Consider the following 15,721-nt stretch of genomic DNA (forward strand, 5'->3'; position numbering starts at 1 on the left):
TGAATCAAGAGAAGTTTGAAGAAGTGATGAGATTGAAGATTGGAACAAGTCTTTCCTCCTCTTTCAAAGGAGAGAAGCTGTTCAAAGGCCTTAAATTTATTATTCTTTTCCTCACCAGTTTGTTTCCCAGGGGGTGTGCATTGGGTTTCAGTTGGGAAACAAGACAAATCTGGGCTTCTGATGAAACTGCAGAATCTTTGCACACGGTTGGATCAGGATGAGAATTTCTCCCAGAGGCTTCCACTTAATATTGAAGAGGCTAAAGACCGTCTCCGCATTCTGATGTTGCGCAAACATCCAAGGTACAGATGGTTATACTTACTTGGTGTATGACGTCCCAGTGAGACTTAACTACTGACATCTTGAGAACATCATAGCCTTTTCTTGCTGTTGGGTAGAGGGTCGAAGAAAGAACCATTGCTTTCCTGCTCTTCCTCTCTCGTATTAAAAAAAAAAGTGTCTGCCACTGGCCTTTGCTTCGTACCTGCCAGTGCTCTCTTGTGTACCATTGTAGGCTCTCAAGAAATATTTTTTAAGTAGGTGAGTTGGTGAATGGTCTTTGTTAAAAGATGCAGACTTTTTACCTTGAATACATTATTTCTAATAGATTAACACAGAACGAGAGACAGAATAAATGCAGGCAACTTGTAAAAGACTGAGTCAGGAAGGATTATTTATTGAAAGGGACCCTTCTGCTGTGTTCTCTTAGTTTTTGGGTATACATGTAATTCTTCTACTTCCAAGTACTTTAAGAGTTTGTTTTGTTTATTTCAATAATTAATTAATTTATTAAATAAATGCTATTATAATTATGTGCCAGGCACTGTTGTCAGCTATATCACAGTTTTCATTAGCCAAAGGGAGACAACAACTTAGTTGCTATCTTTGTTAAGAGTTAAGGGATTTAGTCAACAATTTGATTTCTGCCACCTAGCAGCTATTTTATTTGTTCATTTAACCAACATTGAGTGTCGTGCCAGGTTCTGGGTCAAGTGCTACAAGTACAAAGATTAATAAAGCATTCCTTGTGAGTATAACAGTAAATTGGGTGAGAATTAGGTAATGGCTCTGAATTTTTTTTATTGCCCCCATGCACCTGATGATGCTGTATACTTTCATGTGTAGTAGTGGCTGAATATGGCAGTGCTTCCCCAAATTGGTAAGGGGATTCATATCAGAATATTTGGTGAGAGGAATAATTTTGGGAAAAAGCCTCCTAGTGATTATGATGGATACTCAGTACAGAGGGCAAGCTCCCTTCTCTCTGGCTTCTTTCTCTCCCAGATCCCTCTGTTATCTCCCCCTCCTCTTGATAGTCACTAGTATCCATTTTCCTGGAGAAATGGGATTGAGACCACTAACCACTTCCTCTTTTCTTGATCAGTAACTTCTCCTTAGTTCTACTTTCTTTGCAAAAATAAAAATGATTCCTGTTTAGGAAAATATTGTAACCACTCTCAGATGTATCAGATCATGGCATATAAAGTCATTTTGTTTCTCTCTCAGCATCATTTTGGTTTATGTTTTTGTAATTTTCTAGCCTGTGTATATTCCTAGAGTCTTTTTTTGTAATGTAAAGAAGTAGTGTGCCATTCAGATAATAACACTAGTGTATAATTATGCTGTCAGCTCTTAGTTGTATTATTTTCTCCATTTGTTCTGACGAGTTTAAAAAAGTTTTTTGGAGGGACTGATTAGGAATTAGCACACAGATTCTTTGTCATGATGTGTAAACAAATTGATTTCTTAGATGGAAAAAAAGCCCACTAGTGTACCAAGTGAAAAGTAATATTATTTGCTGGTGCATTCAATTAGGTTGGGACATATGAAATTGCTAGTTTTGTAGGTAAAATGGTCAAATATTGTCATTGTTCTGTGGTGCTTTCTAATGCTAACCTAAGCCCAGTTCTTGCTTGGTTTGGGTACTTAAAGACTGAATTGGAAAAATCTCATTACTTGGATAGTTCTTTTTAGGCACTAGGAGGCTTATTTTTAATACTTATAATAAAGTATACACAGTTCTTTTTATAAGTCCTTTAACTTTAATATGCAGTAATTTGGGGTGGAAGGAAGGGAAAGTCTCTAATTTTCTTTTCCTTATCGGTATATTGTGAAAGGGATACCAAAGAAAAGAGAAAGAACCATGAAACAGACATCTATTTTTTTTTAATTTTGTAAATTTAAAAAAAACACTGGTGGCATTCTCTTTTTTTAAAGGAAGTTTAAAATAAATGTCATTAGTGACTCAATACAGTTTTTTCTTATTAAGGTCTCTGTTGATTTTGGATGATGTTTGGGATCCTTGGGTGTTAAAAGCTTTTGACAATCAGTGTCAGATTCTTCTTACAACCAGAGACAAGAGTGTTACAGATTTAGTAATGGGTAAGGATTATTAATTTGCTTTTTATAATAATTCAGTTACATTTAAATATGTGGCATACGAAATTGCTTACTATGTCTTGTGATTTCACAGGTCCTAAATATGTAGTCCCTGTGGAGAGTGGTTTAGGAAAAGAAAAAGGACTTGAAATTTTATCCCTTTTTGTTAATATGAAGAAAGCAGATTTGCCAGAACAAGCTCACAGTATTATAAAAGAATGTAAAGGTATAGTTATTTATTTTGTGTATGAGGGGGTTATAGAGATACTAATTTACCCTTTTGTAAGTTAAGCTAATGAACATAACAATTTAACACATGAACATCCAAAAACTTTACTAGAATATTTAGTATTTTAGGTTCTTCTCTGATACCCTACATGGATAGTGATATTTTTGGTATTCATTCTTTAGTTAAAATAATATTTAACAAACACCCATAATATGTTATGAAAGGGGTAAGATGAAGACATGACCTCTGTTGTCAAAGAATAAAAAACGTAGTGAGAGCCACAGTTTAAAATTGTTTTGGTTGGGATTTTATTTTTTTATTTTTTATTTTTTGGCCGTGCTGCGTGGCTTTTGGGATCTTAGTTCCCTGACCAGGGATTGAATTTGGGCCACTGCAATAAAAGCATGGAGTCCTAATCAGTGGACTGCCAGGGAGTTCCCTGGTTGGGATTTTATAAAAATAATGTTCTAATTTGGTAAGTAAAAACTGGTGCTGTCTTCTTAATTTGCATTTTTGAATAGTGAAGTTAAACTTTTTACTTGTTTATTGAATATTGCATTTTAAGAAATATCCTGGACTTCCCTGGTGGCGCAGTAGTTAAGAATCCACCTGCCAATGCAGGGGACACGGGTTCGAACCCTGGTGTGGTAAGATTCCACATACTGCGGAGCAACTAAGCCCGTGCGCCACAACTACTGAGCCTGCGCTTTATAGCCTGCGAGCCACAACTACTGAGCCTATGTACCACAACTATTGAAGCCCATGCCCCTAGAGCCTGTGCTCCACAATAAGAGAAGCCACTGCAGTGAGAAGCCTGCGCACCGCAACGAAGAGTAGTCCCTGCTTGACTCAACTAGAGAAAAGCCTGTGTGCAGCAATGAAGACCCAATGCAGCCAAAAATAAATAAATAAATTTATTTTTTTAAAAAAGAAATTATCCTTGACTCACTTTTGTGATATAAGTTTTTTCATTGATTTTTTGGCACTCTAACTATGGAAACTATTAACCTTTTGTCATATTTTTTCCAACTGTTTTTCTTCTAGTTTCGTCTGCCTTTTAATTTCAGTTGTAGTATTTTTTTGACACAGAAATTTAAAATTTTATATAGTCAAATCTATCAGCTCTTAAGATTATTTTTTCCATCATTGTTAATGCTTGGAAATAGTTTCTTGTTTTTCTTTCTTCCGTCAAACTTGTTTTTGAGTTAATTGACTTTTAAAAAGTATCTCAACCTTAGGAAGAAGAATACTTGATTTGTATTCATTATGAAGGTGATGCATGTGCATTTTGAAACACTTAAAAAGAAAAAATAGAAATTATTCATAATCTGATAATTATTAGCATCATGAGAGTATTTCTCCTAGTCTTTTAGGACATATAAAACCTTGAAAAAAATATTGAGATTATAATGGTATATATAATTTTCAATCTTATCCTTTTTAATAGCAAATCTTGAGCATTTTCCCATGTTATTAAATATCTTTTGAAAATTTACCAGTGGCATAATATTGTGATATACTTTAATTTATTCAGTCATTTCCCTGTATTAAGATTTTTCACTATTTTAAATAATGCTGTAATGAATATCCTTAAATGAAATATTTCTTATTTCTAATGACTTCTTTAGAATAAGTACCTGAAGTGAATCCAACCAAGAGTTACAAATATTTTAAAGCTTTGGATAGCGTGCAGCAGAAATTCTTTCTTGAGGATAAATTGATTCTTAGTGGTAATTTGGAAATGATACTGTAATAACACAGTGACTTTTTTTATTTTTTAGGTTCACCTCTTGTAGTGTCTTTAATTGGTGCACTTTTACGAGATTTTCCCAACCGCTGGGAGTACTACCTCAGGCAACTTCAGAATAAGCAATTTAAGAAGATAAGGAAATCTTCATCTTATGATTATGAGGCTTTGGATGAAGCCATGTCTATAAGTGTTGAAATGCTCAGAGAAGACATCAAAGATTATTACACAGATCTTTCCATTCTTCAGAAAGATGTTAAGGTGCCTACGAAGGTAATAGAAGGACCAACAATCCTTATCATTGGGTATTGTGGCATATAACCTTTGGTTTAGTCCTGAGGATATTGTTACAGAGGATATTGGGAGGATAAAACCTGTGTGCCTGAGGTGATGGGCTGTAGGGTGTAGAAATCCCACTGCTCTTAGTTTCCATCATGGGCTTTGGTGTTGAATTCAGATGAGTTACCTAGTTCTCAGTGGTTCTAGTGAACCTGGAGAAGCATTTGACTTCTTTAGAACTCTTTTTCTTTTCTATCTTGATGAGTATTTGAGCTTCTTATGAAATGGAGATATTATTCAGGGCTTTAATACATGATTTTTTAATACAATTAAAAAAATTTATTTGTTTTATTTATTTAATTTTGGCTGTGTTGGGTCTTGGTTGCTTTGCGTGGGCTTTGTCTAGTTGCGGTGAGTGGGGGCTACACTTCTTTGTTGCGGTGTGCGGGCTTCTTGTTGTGGAGCACGGGCTCTAGGCGCGCAGGCTCAGTAGTTGTGGCTTGTGGGCTCTAGAGCGCAGGCTCAGTAGTTGTGGCGCACAGGCTTAGTTGCTCTGTGGCATGTGGGATCTTCCCGGACCAGGGCTCGAACCCGTGTCCCCTGCATTGGCAGGCGGATTCTTAACCACTGTGCCACCAGGGAAGCCCTAACACATGATTTTTTTGTCTGTTAACCTCTTGTGTGCAATCCTGGTCATTGTACATTGTGGCACATTAAATGTTTAAAATGATTCCTAGGTGTTTTGTATCCTTTGGGATATGGAAACTGAAGAAGTTGAAGACATACTGCAGGAGTTTGTTAATAAGTCTCTCTTGTTCTGTGATCGAAATGGAAAATCATTTCTTTATTATTTACATGATCTTCAAGTAGATTTCCTTACAGAGAAGAATCACAGCCAGCTTCAGGTACTCGCATCTCTGTACTTTTTTTTTTTTTTAACTTTTAATTTTGAAATGATTTTAGACTTACAGAAAAGTTGCAAAATAATACAGTTTCTATGCGTATACTTTCACCTAGATTCCCCCAACGTTAACATCTTACATAACTATAATACAGTTATGAGAGCCAGAAAATTAACATTGATACAATACTGTTAACTAATACACAGACTTTATTTGAATTTTGCCAGCTTTCCCACTAATGTCCTTTTTTGTGGTTCAGATCCAATTCTGTATTCTATATTGCATAATATCATCATGTTTCCTTAGTTTCCTCAAATCTAGGAAAATTCCTTGATTTTCTTTCTTTCATGATCACTTTTGAAGAGTACTCACTAGTTATTTTGTACAGTGTCCCTTAGTTTGGGTTTGTCTGATATTTTCTCTTGACTAACTAGAGTAAGGTTATATATTTTTGGCAGTATCACCACAGAAGTGCTGTTGTGTCCTTCTCAGTGCATCATATCAGGGTGTTGACACGTCTTATCAGTGATATTAACACTGATTACTTGGTTAAAGTTTCTCCACTGTAAAGTTACTGTTTTTTTCTTTTGTAGTTAATAAGTATCTTGTGGGGAGATTCTCTGTACATTCTTAAATAGCTTTGGAAGCTGGAGTTTCTGTGATGCTTAGGTTATGAAATTGTTTCTGTCCTCTGAAATGTTTCATTTGGGTTTCAGGATCTACACAAGAAGCTAATCACTCAGTTCCAGAGACATTTCCAGCTACATTATCTTTCACCAGATCAGGAGGACTGCATGTATTGGTACAATTTTCTGGCCTATCACATGGCTAGTGCTAAAATGCACAAAGTAAGATTACTCATTTAAAAAACGATTTTCTTTTATCTCACTTTTATTTTGTCCTATGTTTAGAATTTTCTTTTATTAGTAAAAATAGGGTTATAACCTGTATAAGTACTTTTGTTTTTGTTACTGTTTTTACCTGCAGGTACCTTAGTAACTGCAGTAAATGAACCACCTAAAAATTCAGTCTCTTCATACCAGTAGCTATCCTTTGTGGACAATATGGATTTGTTTTTAAGTTCTGAGAGGAAATGGAGAGTGGGAAAGTATATTCATTCATTCAGCAAATATTTATGGAGTGCCTGTTGTGTACTGGTGGTGTTCTTCGTTATGAAGGATATACCACAGGCACAAAGTCCCTGCTCTCATTGAGCTTACGTTCTGGGGGGAGATTGACACGGGACAAATAAATTATCATATGTTAGTGGGGTAGTAAGTGCTCAGAAGAAGAAAACAGTGTGCAAGGAGAAAGGAAGCGATGATTTGGCATTGAGTCATCATATTTTGCTGATGGATTTGATGTACATTGTAAGAAAAAGAGAAGAGTCAAAGATGACTCCAAGCTTGTGCAGTTCAAAGATTGGAGTTGCCATGAACTGAGTTCAGGATAGCTGTGGGTCAAACAAGTATTTTACCAGGGGTGAAGGGAAGGTTAGGAACTCATTTGGAATATATTAAGTCTGGTGTACACATTAAGACATCTGACTGGATATATTTAGCATATAGTTGGATATATGAATCTGGATTTCTGGGGAAAACTATGGACTAAAGATAAAATTTGGGAATCATCAGCACATAGATGATATTTGAAGTCATGACTACCAATTAACTACTCACAATGTTAACATTTTAGAAAACCATATATACTTTGAGAAAAGGGAACCCTCTTGCACTGCTGGTGGGAATGTAAATTGATAAAGCCACTATGGAGAACAGTATGGAGGTTCCTTAAAAAACTAAAAATAGAACTACCATACGACCCAGCAATCCCACTACTGGGCATATACCCTGAGAAAACCATAATTCAAAAAGAGTCATGTACCACAATGTTCATTGTAGTTTTATTTACAATAGCCAGGACATGGAAGCAACCTAAGTGTCCATCGACAGATGAATGGATAAAGAAGATGTGGCACATATATACAATGGAATATTACTAGCCATAAAAAGAAACGAAATTGAGTTATTTGTAATGAGGTGGATGGACCTAGAGTCTGTCATACAGAGTGAAGTAAGTCAGAAAGAGAAAAACAAATACCATATACTAACACATATATATGGAATCTAAAAAAAAAAAAAGTCATGAAGAACCTAAGGGCAAGATGGGAATAAAGATGCAGACCTACTAGAGAATGGACTTGAGGACATGGGGAGGGGGAAGGGTAAGCTGGGACAAAGTGAGAGAGTGACATGGACATATATACACTACCAAATGTAAAATAGATAGCTAGTGGGAAGCAGCCGCATAGCACAGGGAAATCAGCTCTGTGCTTTGTGACCACTTAGAGGGGTGGGATAGGGAGGGTGGGAGGGAGGGAGACGCAAGTGGGAAGAGATATGGGGATATATGCATATATATAGCTGATACACTTTGTTATAAAGCAGAAATACACCATTGTAAAGCAATTATACTCCAATAAAGATGTTAAAAAAAACCCATATATACTTTGAATAATTTTTCAGTCTTATGTACTTTAATCTCTTGGTTACATACGGTTTATGTTTAATAATCTACATTGGAATGGCAGTATTCCAGTAAATATCTGTGCTCTGATTTACTTAGCTGAACTTTAATTGTTGAACACTTAGGTTGTTTTCATTTCTTTTCTTTTTTTTTTTTTTTACTCTTACGATGCTGTAATGAAATTCTTGTTTGTCTTCACGCCTGTATTATTTCCTTTGGAAATTTCTTGAAGTGGAATTATTGGGTCAATGCTTCTTTTAAAATCTTTTGATATGTATGGTAGTGTGACAGGATTTAGTTCCTTTTATTTTTTTTAACCTTTTTTTCCTGATTTTTAAAGATAATAGTTTACTTTCATTGGAAAAATTGAGGAAAAAACTAAGTGAAGAAAATGAAGATCACAACCATTGCTAATGCTTTTTTTTTTTTTTTTTTTATTGCGGTACGTGGGCCTCTCACTGTTGTGGCCTCTCCCATCGTTGCGGAGCACAGTCTCCAGACGCGCAGGCTCAGCGGCCATGGCTCACGGGCCTAGCTGGTCTGTGGCATGTGGGATCTTCCCGGACCGGGGCATGAACCCGTGTCCCCTGCATCGGTAGGCGGACTCTCAACCACTGTGCCACCAGGGAAGCCCGCTAATGCTTTTATGTGTAGCCTTCCAGATCATTTTGCTGCTCAGATACACACACCTGTTCTTTAAAACCAGAATGGGATCATGATAGAAATATAGTCTTATATCTTGTTTTTCCTACTTAATTGTAGTTCAGGGTTATCTTTCTATGTCAATTTATATATAATAGATTGACATAATTTTTAAAGCTGCATACTATTTAATTGTATAGGTACATTATGATTGGTCAGTTGGTTGGTGGATGGTCAGATTGCTTAAGCACACTTGTCTGACTTATTTTTTTAGGGCACATAAGTGTAATTCTGGGTCAATGATGTGTACAGTTTGAATTTTAATACAGATTGCTAAACTGTCCTCTAGAAGGGTGCTCTGATTTACATCACTGCCAGCAGTGTATGAGGGTGTTCATTTCCTCTGATTCTAGCTAACATTTTTATCATTCCTTTTAGTCTTTAAAAATCTGATGTTAAAAAATAGTAAATCTTCGTTGTTTCTCTTTGATTACTGGTGAGATTTTTGGCCACTTGTGCTTTTTATTTTGTGAATTATCTCTCATCCATTGATTACCTTCACGTGTTTTCCTATTGGAGTGTTTATCTGTTTCTTACTCTTTTATTAGAAATTTTTATAAAAATATTAAGCCTTCATCTATCATACATTTGTAAATAAATTTTTTTCCTGGTTGATTTTTTGTCTTAAATTTTATTTATATTGTTTTTTACTATATTGAACATTTGAGTTTTTATGTAGTTAAATGCACCACTATTTTTCCTTTTGGTATTTTGCTTTGGGGTCATGTTTATAAAAATTTCCTTCACCCCAGGGTTACAAAAATAGTAAATATCTGTATCTTCGAGTATTTTTTTAAAATTTAATTTAATTAGTTTATTTTATTTTTGGCTGCTTTTTTTTTGGGTCTTCCTTGCTGCATGAGGGCTTTCTCTAGTTGCAGCGAGTGGGCGCTACTCTTCGTTGTGGCGCGTGGGCTTCGCGTTGCGGTGGCTTCTCTTGTTGGGAGCACAGGCTCTAGGCGCGTGGGCTTCATTAGTTGTGGCACACGGTCTCAGTAGTTGTGGCTCATGGGCTCTAGAGCACAGGCTCAGTAGTTGTGGCGCATGGGCTTAGTTGTTCTGCGGCATGTGGAATCTTCCTGGACCAGGGCTCGAACCTGTGTCCCCTGTATTGACAGGTGGATTCTTAACCACTGTGCCACCAGGGCAGCCCTCTTCTAGTATTTTTTGAAGTTTCTATTTTATATTTAAGTCTGAAAAATCCATCTGAAATTTATTTTGAATTAAGATGTGAGGTCCATTTTTTGTTTCTTTGGAACTATTAATGATATGTTCCTTTTTGTCCTTAAATTCTAGGCATCTGCTAAGTTTCTCTCAGTAGTGTTAGGATAATGATGGTAGATTTAAAATTCTTTGATCTCTTTAACGGTGCTCCTAATCTTTTTTTTTTTTTTTTTTTAAGGAACTGTGTAGTTTAATGTTTTCCCTGGATTGGATTAAAGCAAAAACGGAGCTCGTAGGCCCTGCTCATCTGATTCATGAATTTGTGGAATACAGGCATATGTTGGATGAAAAGGTATATATTATTATGAAAAATAAGTCCTTAAAGGACACCTCATTTTGACATTTAATTCTAGGTTTAATAGTGGGGATGAACAAAATAGCAGAGGTGAAGAGCGATAATTTCCTTACTTAATCTTTGATTATTCTAATTATTTTGCTTCCTCTCCTGCTGTGGATAGGATTGAGGTTTGAAAGCTGGGGAAGTAAAGTGTTCATTTTTTTTTTTTTTAGGAAAGAGAATGTGTTAAGAAGGTAGCACTTAGATAATGAGATTTTTTTTTTTTTTTTTACCCTATGTTTAAAAGTCCAAAGAGGATCACTATGTATTTGTTACCTAATGGTTGGCTATTTAATTTTAGCTTGTATAGAGAATATTTAAGCCTTTAAAGTGACAAAATCACAGAAACAAAAAAGTGTCAGATCTGGGCTCTGGTTACATTTCTAAGAGATTTCATTTTGTTCATAGGATGGTACAGTCTGTGAGAATTTCCAGGAGTTTTTATCTTTAAATGGACATCTTCTTGGACGACAGCCATTTCCTAATATTGTACAACTGGGCCTCTGTGAACTGGAAACTTCAGAAGTTTATCAGCAAGCTAAGCTGAAGGCCAAGCAGGAGGTCGATAATGGAATGCTTTACGTGGAATGGATGTAAGTAGGTTAGGAGAGAAACCAAAGGGAACAGCACTAACTGTGTCATTATTTTTCAGGTAGTGAATAAGTTCACTCCAGGAAGACTTAACTACTTTGGATAGGGCTCAAACTTTTAATAAGCATTCTTACTTATTGAAAACTTCTAGAGAAGTAACCATAGGAGAAATACATATTTTCAGAGTCCATAAAAATAGATGCTTGCCTATAAGATGACTTTTGACAAGTCATCCTAAATATTAATATAAATGCTTCACTTATTGTAATACAGTATAGTAGCAAAGAGCATTGTTTTTGAAGCTACAAACCTAGATTTGAGACTCAGTTCTAAAACCTAAGAGTTTTGTGATTTTGAACAAGTTACAGGTTACTCTTCTTTCTCATACGTGAAATAGAGAACAATCCTTTGAGGTAAACGCTGTTTTTGTGAAGATTTAAATCAATATTGGATATAAAGTGATGAGCACTTTGCCTTGCATATAGCCCATATTAAACTTCCACTGAATCCTGATTCTTCTAGCTCCTAAGAGGCCATTCAGTTGTGTTCTTATCTTAATCTTATCAATTTGTAAAAGGAAAGGGTAAACTACTATCTTTTTAATGCCTATGATATACTATATGCTCACATACATTGTTCATTTTATCTTCAAGACAACCTTATAACATAAATATTATTTGCCCTACTTTACAAATGAGAAAATTGAGGCACAGAGAGGTTGAGACTTGACTGAGCTCATGTGGCTTGCTGAATGTGTTAAACTGTGGGTCTGGCTTTATTTTCAAGCTCCTTTTGATAATAAGTATGAATGGTCCTCTTTTCACATGTATAATTTATATCTAAATTGACCTCCTGGTTGATGTCGTCTGTGATCTATATAGCCCTGGACCTTCTTTCCAAATAAGTCAGGTTGCCATAGGTGGTTTCCCTAATTCAGTTTAGTTCAACAAATATTTGAGTTTCTCTACTGTGGTAAAGCACTGTTACTAGGTGCTAAGGCTCTCCCCAAGGAGCTTACAATCTAGTAGTGAAGAAAGAAGTTTAAACAGATAATTATAATGTGATAAATGCAACAGAAGTAATGTATAAAATAGAGGTAAAACTGAGAAGTGAGTAATTTAGCTTGGATGGTTGAGGGATTCTGGTAAGGTTCCGTAAAGGAGAGAGTTAAAAAAAATTTTTTTTAATTAAAAATTAAATTAAAAAAAATTTAAATTTTATTTTATTTTACTTTTTGGCCGCACCGTGCAACCTGTGGGATCTTAGTTCCCTGACCAGGCATTGAACCCAGGCCCATGGCAGTGAAAGTGCCAAGTCCTAAACACTGGACCACCAGGGAATTCCTCAAAAAATAAAATTTTAATTTTTCATTGATTTTATTTTTGTTTTAAAGCAATCCATGTTCCTGATTTTTTTTTTAAATCAGTGTTAGAGGGATAAAATGAAAAGTCAGAGACTCTTCATGTTCCCCTACCTTCTCACTTCCCAGAGTTCACCATTCTTTAACATTTTCTTGGGAAGAGGTTTCACTCTCCCTGGAAGCAGCCACCTAATTCATTGAGATCTGTCTGTATTCTAGAATACTTGTTTACTCAATATCATAGCATTGTGTCATTTTACGGTGGTTTTCTGTTTACTTGCTTTTTTTCCATAATTATCCATTCTGTAGTATAGAATGTTTGGAGGTTAAAATAACAGACTCTGGCTCTAGAGCGCCTGGGCTTGAATCCCAGCTCTGCTATTTTTTAGTTGTGTATCATTAGTTGAAAGTTATTCAACTTCTCTTGCCTAGTGGTACTATTCATAGCATTGTTGTGAGGATTATATGAGTGTGTGTGTATACACAAACATACACACCTGCATAGGTTGCTTAGAACAGTACCTAGATCACAGAAAGTGTTCAACGAATGTTAGTTGTTGTTTTTAAGAATAAATAGCATTTAGGGAATTCCCTGGTGGTCCAGTGGTTAGGATTCTGTGCTTTCACTGCCAAGGGCCTGGGTTCTATCCCTGGTTGGGGAACTAAGATCCTGCAAGCCACGTGGTGTGGCCAAAAAAAAAAAAAGATTAAAAAAGAAAAGGATAGGGCTTCCTTGGTGCAGTGGTTAAGAATCTGCCTGCCAACGCAGGGGACACAGGTTCTAGCCCTGGTCTGGGAAGATCCCACATGCTGCGGAGCGACTAAGCCCGTGCGCCACAGCGCTGAGCCTGTGCTCTAGAGTCCGCGAGCCACAACTGCTGAAGCCCGTGTGCCACAACTACTGAAGCCCATGCATCTAGAGCCTGTGCGCCGCAACAAGAGAAGCCACCACGATGAGAAGCCCGCACACCACAACGAAGAGTAGCCCCCGCTTGCCGCAACTAGAGAAAGCCGGCACGCAGCAACGATGACCCAATGCAGCCAAAAATAAAATAGAAATAGATAAAAAATAAATTTATTTAAAAAAAAAGAAAAGGATAAATAGCATTTAGCATTTTGCCTGGTCCATGTAGTTGATATTCAAGAGAAATTTATAGAAGATCGACTGAATTCATGTCTTAGTTAGTGACTAAAATAGAATTGTGATACTTGGTCTGATAATCAGATGGGCATTGGTTTAGTTCTTGTTCTCTTTTTTTTTTTTTTTTTTTTTTTGGTGTATGTGGGCCTCTCGCTGTTGTGGCCTCTCCCATTGCGGAGCACAGGCTCCGGACGCGCAGGCTCAGCGGCCATGACTCACGGGCCCAGCCACTCTGCGGCACGTGGGATCCTCCTGGACCGGGGCACGAACCCGTGTCCCCTGCATCGGCAGGCGGACTCTCAACCACTGCGCCACCAGGGAAGCCCTCTTGTTCTCTTTTGAACATTGAGTTTGTTATTTTTACTTTTTCTTGCTGTTTTTTTTTTTCCCCTTCATCAACTGCATTTCAACCTATGATGTTCTCTCATAGGATGGTTAATCATTAATAGCTGTATCTTTTTAACTGGGTTTGACCAGGTCATATTCAAAGAATGCTTTATTTTTCAGTACTAGAAAGCTTTTTTTTTTTCCTTCTGTAGAAAGTTTAGGTTGGTATAAACGTAATTTGAGTTTCATCTTTCAAAGAAATCATTCATGCATTCGTTTGTTATTTATCTAATACTTTTTGGCCATATGCCCATCATTGTGACAGGTCACTTTCCGAGCTTTGAGGAATTGAGTAGACAGATCGGGGGACATATTTTCTTAATCTGATTCTCTAAACTTTGCCAGTAGCTTACCTGTTTATTCTCCAGATTCTCATCACTGTAGTTTTTATAGTTGTTTGTTTAATCACTTCTAGTGAAGTTTAATACTTTCTAGGCAAGGTTTAAGTCTGATTTACCTTTGTGTTCCCTTTTTTCATTTGGTCTGTTTTGTGTGTGATACCTGTTCAGAGCAGGTATCATTACTCACATTTTACATATGAGGAAAAGGAAACTTACTAGGTTAAGTAATTTGCATAAGTTTACACACCTAATAAGTAGTAGAAGCAGGGTTGCCCTTTAGGTTTATCTGACGCCTAACCTTTTTCTCTTAAGATAAACATGATACCACTTAACATATTTACTCACAGTGACTGGGGTGTATGTATGTGGAATTCTGACACTGTTCTAATACTTTCCCCATTTTAAGTATACATCACATTCCTTTACCCTTTTGCCGTTGTGAAATAATATCTATACTAGTGCAATACTTAGTATTTAGTAGATTAAGATACAAAGAAAATGACATTACTTTTTTTTCTCTATATCTGAATAATTGTAGTTAGAGAAGAATGGTTTTAAAGTGCACATCATAATGGTGGGTGTAGTGTCATACTTTAGTTAGGAAATGAGCTTCATTTTGCTATAGCTCTTTCCTTTTGAAAAAGATGGAGATTTTTTTTTTTTTGCGGTACGTGGGCCTCTCACTGCCGCGGCCTCTCCCATTGCGGAGCACAGGCTCTGGACGCGCAGGCCCAGCGGCCAGGGCCCACGGGCCCAGCCGCTCCGTGGCATGTGGGATCCTCCCAGACCAGGGCACGAACCTGTGTCCCCCGCATCGGCAGGCGGACTCTCAACCACTGCGCCACCAGGGAAGCCCAAGATGGAGATTTTTTTGAAGTTATCTTCTTATAATGTTTTCTCTGCACGTGTTGTTATTAATGTATTAGAGGAAAATAAAAACTGACATGTATTTGATTAACTAAATTTCTTCCAACTCAGTGATATTTGTAGTACATGACAGGTTGCTTGATATAGCGTAGCATTTATCTTAAAATGCTGCTTTTGTTATATTATGCTTTTTTTCCTCAGGTGATGTGTGCTGTCATTTACATATTGGTAATTTAATTTTAAGAGTTTTGTGTTTTTTGGAACATAACTATGTTAAAAGACAGTTTATTACTGAAAGAAAATAATTACTTTTACTCTTGTTTATTGGGTTTCTGTTCATTTTTTCCCTTATATTTAGAAACAAAGAAAACATCAAGAATCTCTCCCGCTTGGTCGTCCGCCCCCATACAGATGCTGTGTACCATGCTTGCTTTTCTGAGGATGGTCAAAGAATAGCTTCTTGTGGAGCTGATAAAAACTTGCAGGTAGGGCTTCCCTGGTGGCGCAGTGGTTGAGAGTCCGCCTGCTGATGCAGGGGACACGGGTTCGTGCCCCGGTCCGGGAGGATCCCACATGCCGCAGAGCGGCTGGGCCCGTGAGCCATGGCCGCTGAGCCTGGGCGTCCGGAGCCTGTGCTCCGCAATGGGAGAGGCCACAACAGTGAGAGGCCTGCGTACTGCAAAAACAAAAAAAAAACTTGCAGGTAAAC

General features: G+C 36.9%; 1 protein-coding gene across 5 annotated transcripts in view; it reads left to right on the forward strand.

Moving 5' to 3' along the window:
• Nucleotides 1–15,721, forward strand: part of APAF1 (apoptotic peptidase activating factor 1) — a gene marked incomplete at both ends in the record, with an annotated part of 88,151 nt that overhangs the window by 19,031 nt on the left and 53,399 nt on the right. For 4 of the 5 annotated variants that reach the window (XM_079714575.1, XM_079714577.1, XM_079714576.1 and 1 more), the window contains 9 exons: nt 119–302; nt 2,270–2,382; nt 2,474–2,605; nt 4,390–4,628; nt 5,372–5,539; nt 6,253–6,384; nt 10,167–10,280; nt 10,734–10,918; nt 15,371–15,497. In XM_079714575.1, the coding sequence (XP_079570701.1) occupies nt 119–302; nt 2,270–2,382; nt 2,474–2,605; nt 4,390–4,628; nt 5,372–5,539; nt 6,253–6,384; nt 10,167–10,280; nt 10,734–10,918; nt 15,371–15,497 (1,394 nt within the window). The remainder of the gene's footprint in view (nt 1–118; nt 303–2,269; nt 2,383–2,473; nt 2,606–4,389; nt 4,629–5,371; nt 5,540–6,252; nt 6,385–10,166; nt 10,281–10,733; nt 10,919–15,370; nt 15,498–15,721) is intronic. The other variant, XM_079714579.1, reaches the window with a different exon arrangement.

This window comes from Hyperoodon ampullatus (assembly GCF_949752795.1).
Source record: "Hyperoodon ampullatus genome assembly, chromosome: 11".
In the NCBI taxonomy this organism is placed as follows: domain Eukaryota; kingdom Metazoa; phylum Chordata; class Mammalia; order Artiodactyla; family Ziphiidae; genus Hyperoodon; species Hyperoodon ampullatus.